The sequence below is a fragment of the Pleurodeles waltl genome, chromosome 8 (assembly GCF_031143425.1).
Source record: "Pleurodeles waltl isolate 20211129_DDA chromosome 8, aPleWal1.hap1.20221129, whole genome shotgun sequence".
In the NCBI taxonomy this organism is placed as follows: Eukaryota; Metazoa; Chordata; class Amphibia; order Caudata; family Salamandridae; genus Pleurodeles; species Pleurodeles waltl.
The window spans coordinates 751,939,807-751,956,515 of NC_090447.1; the positions used below are offsets into that span (position 1 = coordinate 751,939,807).

Below are 16,709 nucleotides of genomic sequence, written 5' to 3' on the forward strand. Positions count from 1 at the left end.
CCTCTCTCAATGCCGAGTCAGGGGCAGGGGTTAATATAGCTATGTCGTCTGCATATGCCAACACTTTTGTATCCCATCCCTGCCTATGAATCGGTGGGATCTTACTATTTTCTTCTAGCTGTCTAAGCAGGGGGTCTATATATAAAGCAAACAGAAGGGGAGAGCATGGACATCCCTGTCTAGTACCTCTCCTAACCTGTATACTCTCAGATTGTCCCCCCATTAGTTGTATTTTTCACTGTCGGAAGTTTGTATAGAGCCCTTACTGCTAGAATAAATTTCTTCCCTAACCCGTAATACTCCATTACAAACCACAAATACTTCCAGTTTACCCGGTCAAACGCTTTTTCTGCATCTAATAATGCGACTGCCATAGGTTCCTCTGCCACTGCCGTAGCATCAAAGAGTGCGATGACTCTCCGAATATGATCAGTAGTATCCCTTCCTGGTACGAACCCATGCTGTCTGGGGGAGACTAGTTTCCTGATCACCACAGATAGTCGTGCGGCCAGTATCTTAGAATATATTTTGACATCGCTATTAATTAATGTAATCGGCCGGTATGATGCCGGATTTAATGAGGGTTTCCCTTTCTTCAGAAACATTACTATGTTGGCCATATCCCATGATGGAGGGGTTAACCCTCCATTCTGGACCTGAATAAATAGTTCTATCATTACCGGGAGCAGTACTGCTTTAAAAGTTTTATAAAACTCTAAGGGAATCAAGTCAGGGCCTGCAGCTTTTCCTGTGGCGAGATCACTCAATGCGTTATCAATTTCTGAAATATCTATCTGCTCTCCCATATGTAGAATATCCATTTCAGATAACTTATTAACCTTAATTGGGCTTAAAAATTCCAACATATCTTCCTCTGGGCATACGGACGTCTCCTCATATAGTTCAGTATAGTATCTATGAAACACCTTCCTGATTCCATCCGCTGCTGATACTGTCTGTCCTTGCCAATCTTCAATCTCTCTGATGACCCCGGATGCAACTTTCTGACTAGCCCGTACTGCTAGCAAGCGTCTGGATTTTTCTCCAAACTCATACCCTTGTTCACGTTGCGCTAAATATTTTTCCGCTATTCTTTGAGCCATAATCTCGTTAATTTCTGCCTTAGCTATAACGACTTCCTCCTGAGCCTTTTTTATGTCACCTCCAGTTTTTATTGCAATGACCAATTGTCTTTCTAATGCCCTTAACTTCGTTTGGAGATCCCGTATTATGCTTTGGGCGTTTTTCTGCTTTTTGATACTAAAGCTCAATGTTTCACCTCGTATTCCTGCCTTTAAGGTGTCTCAGACTATCTCCGCTGGGGCTGACCCTTGATTGAACCCCAGGAATTCAACTAACCAGTTACTCATATGCTTGCAATATTCCGGGTCCTTAAGGAGTCCCCTTTCAAATGTCCATCCCCTAGCCCTTGATTCTAACCCGTCCAATTCCACATCCAATACTAGGGGATTATGATCTGATACAACCCGTGGATATAATTCCATCCTTCCCTGATTTAACAATACGGGAGAGGTCAAGAAATAATCAAGTCGTGCTAATTTCATATGAGGAGCCGAGTAATAAGTATACCCGGGGTCTGGATTACATAATCTCGCCCAAGCATCCGCTAGTCCTAGTTCTTTCTGGATGGCGACCACTGCCTTATATACCCGAGGTTTGCGCCCCGGGTACTTCTTTCTTATGGGCGCAAGTACATCCTGTAGTCCCTCCCAGGAGCCTTTAAAATTAAAATCCCCACATAAGATATAGGGAGGGGCCCATCCTGCTAGCTCAATAGTGAGGGTATCTAAAACGGCTGGGTCGTCCGTTACTGCCCCATACAAAGAGCATAGTGTGAAACTACTATGCCCAAAGCTACACTCTACGATTACCCATCTCCCTCCCCTGTCCGCCTTCTGCCTTATGAAATTTAATCTATGCGTCCGGTCTAGTATCGCCACCCCTTTAGTTCTGGCCTCTTGTGCTGATCTGACTACCACTTTCATACCAAGTGAGCCAAGAAATCCAATATTATTATATTCCACATGTGTCTCCTGTAGACGATAGATATCTGCCTTGAAAGTTTTTAATTCCTCAGCCACTCTCCTTCTTTTACGAGGGTCATTAAGTCTGCATATGTTTATTGAAGCAATTCGGAACCTAACCATCTACTATTTTTTTATTTCATTTTTCCCCACCCCCATTTCTCCTTCTGCGACCCCCAAATCTTTGGGATCTAGCGGCTCTCTCTCTCAAGTTTTCTACTCCCTTTGTTCCCCTCCTTCTATTTTTTTCCATTTCTGATACTTCCCTTCGTCCATTCCTTTCATTTTTACTCCCATGTTTTCCTGTCCCTTCCACCCTTCCCCTTCCCTCCTCCTCCCCGTTTCCTCCCCCATTCCCTTTCCCCCCTCCTCCACCCCAGACCTGTCCCCTCCATCCCCCTTCCGAGCTCCCATCCCCCCCCCCGGGGCTGGCCCCCCATTCTGTTGAGCAATCAGACCCATAATGGCCTGGATGTTGGTGTTGTGTATAAGTGGGCCCACCCACCCACAAGTCTCCCAGGTCCCTTTGTCTTCCATATATCTCTATACTCTATTACTGAATCCCCATCAGATATTCCTTTGCTTTAATTTCTGACGTAAATATTTTTACTTTCCCATTCATAACTGTTTTAAGACGAGCAGGGGCCAACAGGTATGCCTCCCCTCCTTTGTCTGAAAATGGCTTGATAAGTTGTCTAAGCCGCAATTTTCCGCTCAACAGTGGCATGGCAGAAATCAGGGCGAGTGAAGAAGGTGACCCCATCCACCGTGCATGGAGTATTAGGGCGAGCCTTGACAGAAATTTCCTGTCGTAGTAAATAATTTCCAAAATAGACTAGCTCTAGGGTATTTAGAGTCTGTCCGTTGGCCCCCCTCCCGCCGAGTTAACGGGAACCTCTGAACCCGCTGCAGCTCGTTCTCCCAATCCCAATTCCCCAGCTCCGGGAAGGCCCCACGTAAGAGGTTGACCATATAAGTCCGTATATTACTTCCTTCTAGCCCTTCCGGTATGCCCAGAAATCGAAGATTGTTCCTTCTCTGTCTATTCTCGAAGTCCTCCATTTTCCACATAACATCCGTCATTTGTTCGTTCCTTATAGCACTCTGTTCCTTAAGTGTATCAACCTCCTCCTCAACTGCGATAATTCTTTCTTCCATTGAGCCCAACTTCGCTTCGATTTCTGTGCATGATTTTACAACCTTACGAACCGAGCTCTGCAGCCTCTTTGTGGCGATCCTTGCACGTCGGCTTTCGATCCTAGTCTCTGTTTGCAGCTCTTTAATTGAACTGTATTTTGACTGCAGCATCCCAGCCTCAGTACCCATCGTGGACGAATTGTTGGGGCGGGCTCCTGTCTCTGTTTCCATTTTACCATTAGTTGAGCCCTTTTAATTCTTTTAATTCTCTTCCCCCCCCCTTTTTTGGCCCCCTGCTCTTCCCTGGCCATGAGGGAAAATAACAGGTAATTTCAAATATTCACAGGTCGCACAGGCTGTATCAGCCTGTAAAGGTTGCTCAGCAGCTTGACTTAACAGTCTGTTTAATCCGTATTAAAAAAGGGGGGAAGAAGGGTTAGTTACCAGTCTACGACTCAATGCCAGTATTGAGAATACTCTCCACTAATTACTACAGGCTCGATATGAATGGATCACTTGGGAGAGGCAGAAACAAGAGGCTCAAACTAATCCTTCTCTCCTCTGGGTGAGAAGAGCAAATTACACACACCCTTATCAAGTCCTACCGCCTCTATAGTTCCATGGCCTCCAGGCGAGCGCTGAGTCTCTTGGGGAGTCACAATCCGAGTTTGCCGGTTTTTCTATCAAGCCGCGGTCCATGCGGCACTCGGCGTCCTCCTCCTGGGCGCCGCTGCTGCCGCCTCGTCTCTCTTCTTAGCCGCGGTGTCCTGGACGGCCCTGGGCAGCCGAGGAGAGCTCGGACCCCCGAGCTCTCTGTGGGTGGCGTACGATCGAGGGGCCGCGCCTTCAGTTGCGACAGTTCGGCCGCAGATTCAGCGGCTGACTGCTTGGGTCCTGGTGGGCGGGGCCGGTGAATCGCTCCCTCTACGACGGCACCATGTTGCTCTCCCCTGTGCTATTCTGTTTTCATGTGGTTCTGCTCTCTATGGTAGTGGTTCCCAACCTTTAGACTTCGGTGGACCCCCCACTTTATTATTACTGGAAACTAGAGAAACCCACTGAATATTTATTGGAATCTGGGGAACCCCCCCCCCCCACTGAGTCATTACTGGAAGCCGGGGATTCCGGCCTAAACATTGTTGATTATTTGAAACACAAAACAAAAAAAACAAAAAATACAGAAACAAGAATTCATCAAATGCATACACAAATGATAACACATTTGCAAATAAATATAAATTAAAATATAACTCTATATATAGGAAGATTGGAGCTTTTATAAATTCAATTGAAACCACACATCATCCAAACTGTATTCTGTTATTCTGTTTGATGCACCAACACTGCTTCCACAAATCAATATAATTTAAGCATTAAGCCTCCAGTTTCAAATGCCTTGACATTTACACTATCTTTTGCGACTGTGCATTTAGCCTCTTTATTTATGTACACTTTAATAATCTGTTAAAATATTTAATTTTCTAAGCAGTCACGGACCCCTGATGGGGGCCTCACAGACCCCCAGGCTCACAGGACCAGAGGTTGGGAACCACTGTTCTAGGGGCTGACTATATGGTTCCATGACCATGTTTCTTACAAATGTTACATGTATAGTGATGCCCTCTAGGGACTGTTCTGAGCATTACAGTCAAGATACTACAAGATTCGCTGCACTCGGAAATCACCTCATAATGTTTTACGGGATTTAACTTTTACAAAACATTTTTGCCCATAACTCACCGAACTATGTGCTCTTTCCATCTAGGTCATCTCTGGGTTCCCACACTAGCTTGTGGGGACCCCAAAATAATAATATAAAACATATAATAAATAATGGCTATATTTTTAACTTTTGCTGCAGACAGAAGAAAAAGGTAAATGGAAGTGCTTTTAGTTATATTTAGGGCCACTGGAATTATGTGGCCAATAGGACCAAGTTATGCAGCAGGGTTGACCAATTTACGTGGCAAGAAAAATCTAGTTATGTATTACAACGCCAATAGGTCTAACTAAAGCAAATGCAAGACCAATTGCATTGCAAATGCTTGTTTTATTTTTTTTAGCAAAGAACATTTCTGTCAGCCTGATGTACGTCAGGAAGTTTACCTCTGCACACTCAGCGAACAATTGTGATTCAAAAGAGCGTATGGGAACTCTTCTCCATTTTTATACAGTCCAATTTTGAAACTAGGAACAATTTTGTTTTTTTCCTTTTCACTCAAAAAGTGAGACGTCATAGTGGTCTCTGAAACTATGAGGGTCGACTTTCTATTACGATACAACATATTTTATTTAGTAGGACACACATGGCAACGTTATGATGTGCTTAGAACTTAAATAAGATACATTGATATCATTCATTAATCACTGGCAACAATTACCTCTCATTCAAAAAGACTATTAATTTTTAGAATGGTGCTAGTTCTTTGTCAATGATTCATCTGAAGTTGCTCTGGCACCTTAATGATTGGTTGATACAACCACAAAAATAGAAGAAGCTTGTTTTCATATGTTATGGTGATAGTGGTTCCACAGATTCATGCTTTCGGAGAACCCATGCTTTTTGTTCTTAATCAAATAAATAGAAATGGTCCAGAAACACTCCCCAGTGGTGCTAGCACTAGGAGAGAAGACATAGCTTTTTTTCCCATGCCCTACATAAATACAGACACAGATCATGTTGAGAAGTCCATCTCTTATTGCTGAATAGGCAGAGGCGTGCGCTGGATAAGAGTACTTTTTTTACAATCAGCCAAAGTATTAAACCTTGTTCACTTATGTCGACTCTTTGTGCCATCTGACGGGTCTTACCTCTTTATCCTGGAAGACCCCCAAAGCCTTCTCCATTAGAAAATCCATCCTGATGTAGTAGCATGTACAGCAGGTAGAGTACTTCAGTCGAGATATAGCTTAAATCTTTGTATTTACGCTTGCCCTGTTAAATATATGGCCCCATGAGTTTTTGTAGAGGTTCGGGATTGACTCCAAAAAGACTTCAAGGCTGTCAGCTCACTGTTGAGTGATTTTGAAAGCTCGTGAGGCTAGACTGATACCTGTAAATCGCCACAATAAATCAGTAAAAATAAGGCATAGCCCAGACTGCACACATGTGAATGAATGATACGTAATGCGCTTGAACAAAGCAGTATCACTCAGTCTCCAACTAGTTTGGGACTGTTAAGAGCACCCAGCTTAATGTTCTCTTTTACATGTCCCTGAATTTTAATTTCATTGATCTCTGGGCATGTTGATTTAGGTAATTGCTCACCTGTAATATCACACAAAATATTCTTTAAGACTTGTTGGTTAAGATTCAGGCTTCAGAATAAGGAAGTCCCACTTTGTCCAAACTATGTGATCAACAGTGCAGGCAAGAAGGTGGCCCTTTCCTTTGATGCAGAAAAGTGCTTGATGGAGTGGAGTTAGACTATTTTTTTTATTTTTTAGATCACTGGAAAGAACTAGACTATACCATAATTTTATAAATAAGATATTTGAGTTTATATGATGCCTGAGGCACAAATATCTTGGAACAGATTTACCTCAGAAACATTCTCTGTAAAGAGTTAGGTCTGCACTTTTACCTCCAGGGAAGAATGAAGGCAGTTAAGATGATGGTGGGTTCCGCATTTAACTATATTTTTTTGCAATGCTCTCACTACCAATGCCAACAATCACAGTGTCAGAAAATGATGATGCCATCAGAAAATTCATTTAGGGCCTGGCGAAGCCAGGATTAAAACCCTCCAAGCTGTTCACAACAACAGGCAGCAGAGGACTGCTCCTACCACATGCAAAAACGTGATAACAAGCGAACAAAATGTTACATATTTCGTGGTTAGCCCAGACCAAAATAAACCAATGTGAGATCAGTTTGAGGCACAATTACTATCTGCGGGGAGCGGGGCAGATTTAGAGTCAGCATGCCCTTTGCGATCTTAGGAAGGTGCTATCCAATTATGCATGCAGCAGTCCATCCCCGGTGAAAAGTATACTTGAGAGAGTAGCCCCTTCCATAAATTTAAATACTCCTTTCAGGGACACTAACAGCACTGAGGATTGTAGGGAAAGTATTTTATTGTGAGGAGCGTGTAGAGCCTATTATACATACATTTGATAATCTTCTCTGAAACAGACACTTTAATTAATTTCATAGCCTCAGAGCAGCATTTCATCTTACACTTTCACAAACGTGGGAGAACAGTCAATTGACCTGTTGTATACAGGCCAGATTGTGGACTTTGCCCCCAGAAACACCTAACACTTTCCCGATAGGAAAATAGGTTGAGGCCTGGGAACAGCATAATGGAATAGTCTTAGGTCTGTATAGTACCGAAAAAAAGACACCTTCTCAATGCTGACAGTGGCAACAGTCAAATTTACGTGACAAGAGATACTGGGGACTCAATTAGAGGATGATGAATGGTAGGATTTTCTATCTCTACATGAGAAAGGGACAAATGACTCAGAAAAGCCAGACTAAAATTTAGATATTTCAAGATGTTATATGAATTTTATTGGTCGCCCATTGATCTACACCCACCACATAAGCCCAAATTCGAAAAGTTGAAGATGTGACACAGAAAATGGGCACATCTTACATATTTCATGGAACTGTCCCAACTTGAAACAATGCTTGACACAAACATGGGTTACATTGAACTTAATGTGATCAACACTTCACTTCTACAGTGTCTTTACATGTCTCATGACATGTCTGGCATCCTAGACATACACACACACTTTAGACAATGGCTTGCTATGATACTCTGCGTCAACAAACCCTCTGTGTTTCACTTATGTGGAATCTCTTGCATATACGGACTGGTTCCAGAAGTGATGACTATGGCTGAATATGAGAAGTCTATCTATCGACTATTATCTTCAACTTGATATTGGGGCATTTTGTGAGACGCACATAGATAGAGACAGACTACAATTACTTCTGCACTATCACAATGGGATGGTGATCTTCAGTTTCCCCATTTACGGTTACCTGCAATTCTAAGAAATCTAACACAAAACGTTACTGGATAACACCAACCCTCTGAAACGTAACATAACCCTTCTGCCCACACCACAGCAATACATCCGGGGCACTTACTACACATCCTGAATGGCTCACACTATAGATATGATAACTATTACATTAAAATATACAGTAGTGAATGGTGGGAGAACCTTGAGAATAATGATAAAATAAGTAAAATACATCAAAAATATGAACACTAAACATACAGTATACCCCAATTGATATGGAAGACATTATTGCTCCAGCAAAGCTCTGTGGATAACACTTCATGCCAGCTGGAGAGTTATGGGACAAACCACATACAATTAAAATAAGAATGAGTCAAGCTTGTTATAGAAACAGTTTTTTTCTTTTAAAGTGATTGACAAAGATATATACAGTAATAACACATTTTGTGATCCTAGGTAAAACAAAATATCATCCTCTATCTCAGTTCCCTTGACAGTCAAAATTGGAACTTTCAAAAGGCCAATCAATTGACAACAACAAGTCTTCAGGAAATACTGTTGACATCAAAAGTGTACTTTGCTAAAAAACAGCATATACAAATGCACGTAAAACAGTGTACCTAACTCTGTTGCCTTGTTGTTGTGTATTTTACAGTGATTGTTCTACCCAAGGTGTTGGCCAAGCCAGAGAACCTCTCTGCTTCTTTCATAGTACATGAAGGCAACATCACTGGCCATTTTTCCTGGAAGTTATCCAAGGTGAACCTTCATCAGCCCATGACAGGTTTTCAAGTGACGTGGGCTGAAGTCACCACAGAGAGCCGGCAGAACAGTTTACCAAACAGCATTATTTCTCAGTCACAGATCCTGCCAGCGGTAAGCTGTTTACAGTGTTATATGTTGGTTGTCACAAGCTTACTTAGTATTTCTTTTATTGAAGACTGTATTGGTCGCATACAAATATGTTTTTTCCAAAATGTGTGTGTGTGTATAGTACCGAAAAAAAAGACACCTTCTCAATGCTGACAGTGGCAATATATATATATATATATATATATATGTTCGATGGCATTTGTAGCTGCAGATACACATACTATACACAGGTCCTGCCATCTAGTGTTGGGCTCGGAGTGTTACAAGTTGTTTTTCTTCTGAGAAGTCTTGTCGAGTCACGGGACCGAGTGACTCTTCCTTTTTGGCTCCATTGTGCATGGGCATCGACTCCATCTTAGATTGTTTTCTTTCCGCCATCGGGTTTGGACGTGTTTCTTTTCACTCCAGTTGTTCGAGTCGGAAAAATAATACAAACTCTCTAGATTTGTCGGTATTGTTTTCGATCGAGTATCATCCATCATCGACACCTCAGTACCGGTGGATACAGATCTCTACTTGCCCTTTGGGGCACCCGCACCCAACTTGGGCCTGGTCAGCCCGACCAAAAGTATCGTTGAAGCCTCATGGACCAGACCCCGTTTAGATTCTGCCCTGGGTGCCACGCCAAGTATCCCTACACAGACCAACATCTGGTTTGTAACCTGTGTTTATCTCTGGATCATTGAGAGGATACCTGCGAGGCCTGTAGATCCTTCCGCTTGAAAAAGAATCTGAGAGACCGAAGAGCGCAAAGGTTAGAGATGGCGTCCAGAAGCACCGAATGCCTCGACGCAGAAGAGGAGGAGATAATCCACACCCCCGTTCGGGGGTCCGATTCCGAACAAGAGACCGACATCGACTGACCAATAACAGCAGGCCAGCACGTGAGTACGTTTGCCCCGACCCAATCCCAGCCCAAATACAAGGCCTCGGGGATGCCACTGCCAGAAGGCCATGGCTCCACCCGTAAGAAAACTACCGGTGACCAAGCAACATCTTCGGCACCGAGAAAGGCTACACTAACAGCAAAGCCTTTGGACTCGAGCCGAGGCACAGGCTCTGAAATTATAAGGCACCGACCCATTGAGTTGAAGCCCCGAAAGTCACTCTCGGAGCCGAGGCCAACAAGTACTTCAGGCCTTTCGATCCCGAAAAAGCTGGCTTCGGAGCCGAAAAATCATACATACACTGAGGAGCATGGACTTTCAAAGCAATTAAAAGAAAGCCGTAAATTTGCTGAGGAACTGACACAAATGGAGGATTTTGATGAGAAACAGGCCAGAATACAAGTCCATAAAGACACTGGCAAAATCCTCACTGCACCTCCTCTAAGAACAAAGAGGAAACTGGCCTTCCATGGTCTTTGGACACTGATCAGCCACCGGCTAAAGTGCCAAACCCAAGAGAAAAATCTCTGCCTCCTCAGTTTTCACCTCACCAGTCTCCCCCTCATTCTCCTCACCTACCCCTACCACTGTCTTCCGGCCTGCTACCCCCACTGCACAGTCTCCAACACACAGTGTACAATCACAACAAGATGACACTGATCCATGGGACGTCTATGATGATCCAGTTTCAGATAATAGTCCAGAGTGCTATCCATCAAAGCAAATCCCCCCTGAGGATAGCACCTCATATACACAGGTTCTAGCCAGGGCAGCGGCATTTCACAACATGGCCATGCACACAGAACCGCTTGAGGATGACTTCTTATTTAACACATTGTCCTCAACTCATGCCACCTACCAGAGTCTACCCATGCTTCCTGGCATGTTAAAACATGCACATCAAATCTTCCAGGAACCAGTTAAGGCAAGAGCTATAACTCCAAGGGTAGAAAAGAAATATAAGCCACCACCTTCAGACCCAATTTTTATTACACAACAGCTAACCCCAGATTCCGTAGTGGTCAGCACAGCAAGGAAAAGGGCTAAGACCCAGTTCTTTGGGGACGCACCCCCTCCAGATAAGGAAAGTAAGAAATTCGATGCTGCAGGCAAAAGGGTGGCATCACAGGCAGCTAATCAATGGCGTATAGCCAATTCGCAGGCCCTAATGGCCAGATATGACAGGGCTCACTGGGATGAGATGAAAGACATTATTCAACATCTCCCCAAGGACCAACAGAAGAGAGCCCAGCAGATAGTAGAAGAGGGACAAGCAATCACAAACAACCAGATCAGGTCAGCGTTAGACTCCGCAGATACAGCCGCAAGAACTATCAATACAGCTGTCACCACTAGATGACACGCATGGCTCAGGTCATCAGGAGATAAACCTGAAATCCAGCAGGCTGTCCTCAACACGCCTTTTAACGAGCAACAACTATTAGGCACACAAGTTGATACAGCCATTGACAAAATTAAAAAAGACGCAGAAACTGCCAAAGCTGTGGGGGCACTTTATTCATCCCAATACAGAGGCTCATTTCGAAAGCCTCAATATAGGGGAGGCTTTAGACCCCAACCATCTGAGCCATGTACCTCACAAGCCAAACCCTCTTACCAGATGCAATACCAGAGAGGGGGGTTTCGGGGAACCTACAGAGGACAATTTCCCAGATCTAGAGGAAAATACCAGCCCTCAAAGCAACCCACTCATACCAAACAGTGACTTTACCACAATCTTCCCTCACTACACTTCCCCTGTGGGAGGAAGACTGCAAAAGTCCCACACCCACTGGTTACCCATCACAACAGACAATTGGGTGTTATCCATTATCCAACATGGTTACTGCATAGAGTTCACACAAACTCCTCCAGACAGTCCCCCAAAAACACACAAACTCCCATCTCAACACATTTCAATGTTGCAAACAGAAGTACAGGCACTATTACTCAAACAAGCCCTAAAACTTGTGCCACATCATCAGAAAGGAACAGGGGTTTACTTCCTGTATTTCCTCATTCCCAAAAAAGACAAAACATTGAGACCAATACTAGATCTCAGGACTCTCAATCCCTACATCCGATCACAACACTTTCACATGGTAACACTACAGGATGTAGTCCCACTGCTACAACAGCAAGATTTTATGGCAACACTGGATCTGAAAGATGCGTCTTTTCACATACCCATCCATCCAACTCACAGAAAATATCTCAGATTTGTAATACAAGGAAAACATTACCAGTTCAAAGTGTTACCTTTCAGGATAACAACAGCTCCCAGAGTATTTACAAAATGCCTTGCCGTAGTCGCAGCATACATAAGGAGACAACATATACACATTTTTCCATAGTTCGACGACTGGCTAATATAAGCCAACACTCAAAAACAGTGGCAACATCATACACGTTATGTAATAAACACCCTACACACACTAGGGTTCTCAATAAATTACCAAAAATCGCACCTACAACCAGCACAAATTCAGCAGTATTAAGGAGCAACATTAAACACCCGAAGAGCACTTGCAAGCCCAAGTCCACAAAGGGTGCAATCGTTCCACAGCATATTGCCAAAAATCCAGCCAAACCAACAGTACACAGTCAAATTTGTCATGAAACTGTTGGGTATGATGGCATCATGCATTTCCATTGTCCCAAACGCAAGATTAAACATTACAACAGTGCCTTGCAAAACAATGGTCGCAGGCACATGGTCATCTTCAAGATCTAGTGTTGATAGACCGCCAAACACACATATCGCTTCAGCAGTGGAATCCCACAAATTTAAACAAAGGGCGGCCATTTCAAGACCCTGTGCCTCACGCCATTCTTACAACAGATGCATCAAGGATTGGATGGGAAGCACATCTCAATAATCACAACATTCAGGGATAATGGGACAACAAACAAAAACATCTTCACATAAATCACTTAGAACTGCTAGCAGTATCCCTAGCACTAAGAGCGTTTAAACCTCTTCTTGTTCACATACACATTCTTATCAGAACAGACAATATGACAACAATGTACTACTTAAACAAACAAGGAGGAACCCACTCATCACAACTTTGCCTTCTAGCACAAAAAATGTGGCATTGGGCAATTCACAACAACATACACCTGGTAGCTCAATATATTCCAGGGATTCACAATCATTAGCAGAAGGCCTCAGCCGAGATCATCAACAAACACATGAGTGGGAAATTCACCCCCAAGTGCTTCACAAATACTTTTGCCAGTGGCGAACACCAGACATAGATCTGTTCGCCACCAACCACAATGCAAAATGCCAAAACTTCGTGTCCAGGTACCCACACCCTCAATCCAAGGGCAATGCACTGTGGATCAACTGGTCAAGTATATTTGCTTACGCTCTTCCCCCCTCCCGCTCATTCCATTTCCGGTCAACAAACTGCATCAAAACAAACTCAAACTCATACCTATAGCACCAACGTGGGCACGTCAACCATGGTACACCACATTGCTAGACTTGTCACTAGCACCACACATCAAACTTCCAAACAGGCAGGACCTGGTGACACAAAACAAACAACAGATCAGGCAACCCAAACCAGCAATACTCAATCTGGCAATCTGGCTCCTGAAATCTTAGAGTTTGGACATCTATATCTTCCACCAGAATGTATGGAAGTGATTAAACAAGCAAGGTAACCTACCACCAGGCAGTGTTATGCAAACAAATGGAAAAGATTTGTTTTCCACTGCCAAGCCAAACATATAACACCCCTGGACGCAACCATACAAGACATTGTAGGTTATTTACTCCTTCTACAAAAAGCAAATTTAGCTTTTTCATCCATTAAAATACATCTCACAGCAATTTTAAAAAGCCTTAGAAACTCACTTAAAAAAAAAAAAAAGGTTATAGGGATGTTATAGTTAGGTTCTAAATTTACTCACACAAAACCAGAGAAATTCAGTAGTTATAATAGTTAGTTCAAGTAACTGTAACTCGCCCCTAAGGTAACTATAACTTGTGCCCTTGCAGTCCATTGCTAATTAACCCAGATATTATGGCACTCATTACAACTTCTATGAAGTTATTAAATTATTCAAGAGAAAAAGAAAAAACTGTTCATGGCAGGGCCGTGAGATATAGTTACCTTAGGCTGCAACTTATAGTTACTTGAAATAACTCTAACTATTACTGTGGAATTTCTCTGGTTTTGTGTGAGTAAATTCAGAACCTAACTATAACGTCCTGTTTTATGTATATATACATATATATATATATTTATATATATATATAGATATATAGATAGATACACACACACACATATGGTCACCACTGGGTAGGTATAGTTAGAATTGTGTTTTCATTGGATTTTTTTATTTTCTTATATCTTTGGTGCTGTAGGACGAATCTTCATGAAACGTTCCAAAAAAAATGAAAAAAATCACTGCAGCTCCTTCCTGTACAAGTTTTGGGGTGAACTGCCAAGAGGGGGGGGTGGGCAAGAAAAGGGAGAGGGTCCCAAAACACGTTTTCCAATTCATTTTTCCATAGGACCTTTAAACGCAGATACAGCCCAAACAGATAAACAGATTTACACTGAATTTACACAAATTTGACAGAAAGCTAAATCTTGGTCTGGAAAGAGTGCTTTTTGTGATCTGGTGTAAATCTGTTCAGCAGTTTGTGAGCAGCTAGTGCTCAAAATCTTTGTATATATCATGCTGAGGAGGATTCACACACCCAACAGATCTTTTGGAGAGATCTGATTAGCTGCCACCACATCAACAATGGCAATAGCTGTCTTAGAACTAAGGACTCAGTCCTCAGTCCCAAAAAGCAACAAAAAAAGACATAAGGGGCAGGGTAGGGATACTCTGACCCTCTAGCCCTGGTGATTGGGTCTTAGAGGTCTGTCGCCCAAAGTTTTTTTCCCAATTAAGCCGCAAATCTGTGCTGCAAAATCCATGTGTGTGCCAGGGCACAGGGGCGGTGCCAAATGCTTATTTTGTGGAGGGGCATGTTTCCCCCTGCCCAAGCCTCTCTAAGCACCAAGGGACCCTTTTCCCATTGTGAGGTTTAAAATGAAGGAAGGGGGCTCAAGGCCCCCCTCCCGAGCCTTAAAAGGCTCCCAGGAGTGCTGAAATAAACTTAAAGGGGGAGGGGCCATGCACTCTCTGCTCCATGGGCCTCTAAGGGACCCTGGAATGCCATCCCTTAGGGTCAGCTCAATTACTCACTCCTAGGGAGACAACCCACAAGGACAAAGTAGTTTCCCTGACCCCACCGGTGTGGGCAGGGAAACGTATGTTTGCACCCACCCGGCGGTAGCATTTTTAAATCTCCCAACTACAAGAGCAAGCATGCCTTCCCTGCCTGCAGGAGTGTGGGCAGGGAATGTTTGTCTGCTCCCAGCCAGCGAGAGATTTAAAAATGCTCCTGCCGCGTGGGAGCAGTCTTCCGTTTCCCTGCCGCGTACTCCTTTGATCAAGGAAACAGATATTGCTCTTGCCTGAAGGGAGCATGCAAAGACAGCTGCTCCCTCTGGGCAGGAGCAATGCTGGCTCCTGCACTGTGCAAGTGGCTAGCTCGCGCTATGGGGTCCCTGGGGTTCCCCCCGCAGCTCCCATCTTGCTACTTGGTGGGTTAACAGGGTAGGCACCGGGCACCCATGTATAATTTGGACATGCCCCAGTGGAGGGGTCCAAGTGAAGTCTGCCTGGAGATGGGGTCTTCAGGGTCCATTTAGGCTCGTGGGCATGCCCCTTCCATTTTTTAATTTGAATTCAGCACTGGACGCCCCTACTATGCACAGTTTTCTCATCAATAATTTAATTGCAAATGTTGCAGTAATATTATCAATCATGTCATTGAAGATATCATGAGTGATGTAATATTTGGGGTAATAAGCAGTGCGTGGTGAGGTCACAAGTTATAGTTACTTTAGGGAATGAGTTATAGTTACTTGAGATAACTATAACTGGTGAATGTCAGAGGTTTTGTTCATTTAACTGCATCGCAAGTAAGGTGACTACTGCTGCCTTCCGCCATTAAGATGAGTAAGAACAGCTTCTGCTTCACGGCAGGTAAATGCAGTTTTCGCAGAGGGAAGCTGCTGCTCGGTTCACCGGAGTGCGCACAGGGAGTTGCCATCTCCCACCCAGTATGCTAGCCTAATCTGCAAGATTTTCTAAATAGATATGGCATAGTCTGTTCTGTATAATGATACACACAGCACTACGGATTGAGTAGTGCAGGAGAGTGAAATTTGGAACAGCAAAGCAGGAAATGTTCAGTGACATTGTTTATTGAATAGATTCATGAGGGAAAATATAACGGGCAAAGACTTTAACTTTAACAATCAAGGGTGCAGGAATATAAAGAAAGAAATGCATGATTTAAAAGAATACAACCAGGAGAGTTTGTGGGAACAACTAATGTTCTTAAGTAGAACATTGCTATTGAAATCTCACTAGAGGAATATACAGAAAGATCAATTGGAAGTGTGGAGGACAACATGAAAATTAGCTGCTGAACACACATTTTGTGACAAAACTGAGTGATGTTGAAGGTGAGATACATGGGCAAGTTAATAAAATGCCAACTAAGATAATTAAAGAATTGGAGGAAGCAAGACAAATAGAATCAAAACAATGGTGGCAGATGACATCACTTTCAAAGTATCTTGCATGTGGGAGGATACCTAGAGGTTTATGCATTATGCTGTTACCCACCTATGAAGACATGGATGAGGACCTGATTAAGGAATGGTGTACAACCACTGAGGAGTTTTCTATGAGTCTTATGAAT

At 43.3% G+C, this 16,709-nt stretch overlaps 1 protein-coding gene across 1 annotated transcript in view; it reads left to right on the forward strand.

Annotated features, from left to right (window-relative positions):
• The window catches only part of ANOS1 (anosmin 1), a 425,810-nt gene that overhangs the window by 389,166 nt on the left and 19,935 nt on the right, over window positions 1-16,709 (forward strand). The window contains exon 12 of the mRNA XM_069205001.1: window positions 8,818-9,038. Coding sequence (XP_069061102.1) covers window positions 8,818-9,038 — 221 coding nt within the window. The remainder of the gene's footprint in view (window positions 1-8,817; window positions 9,039-16,709) is intronic.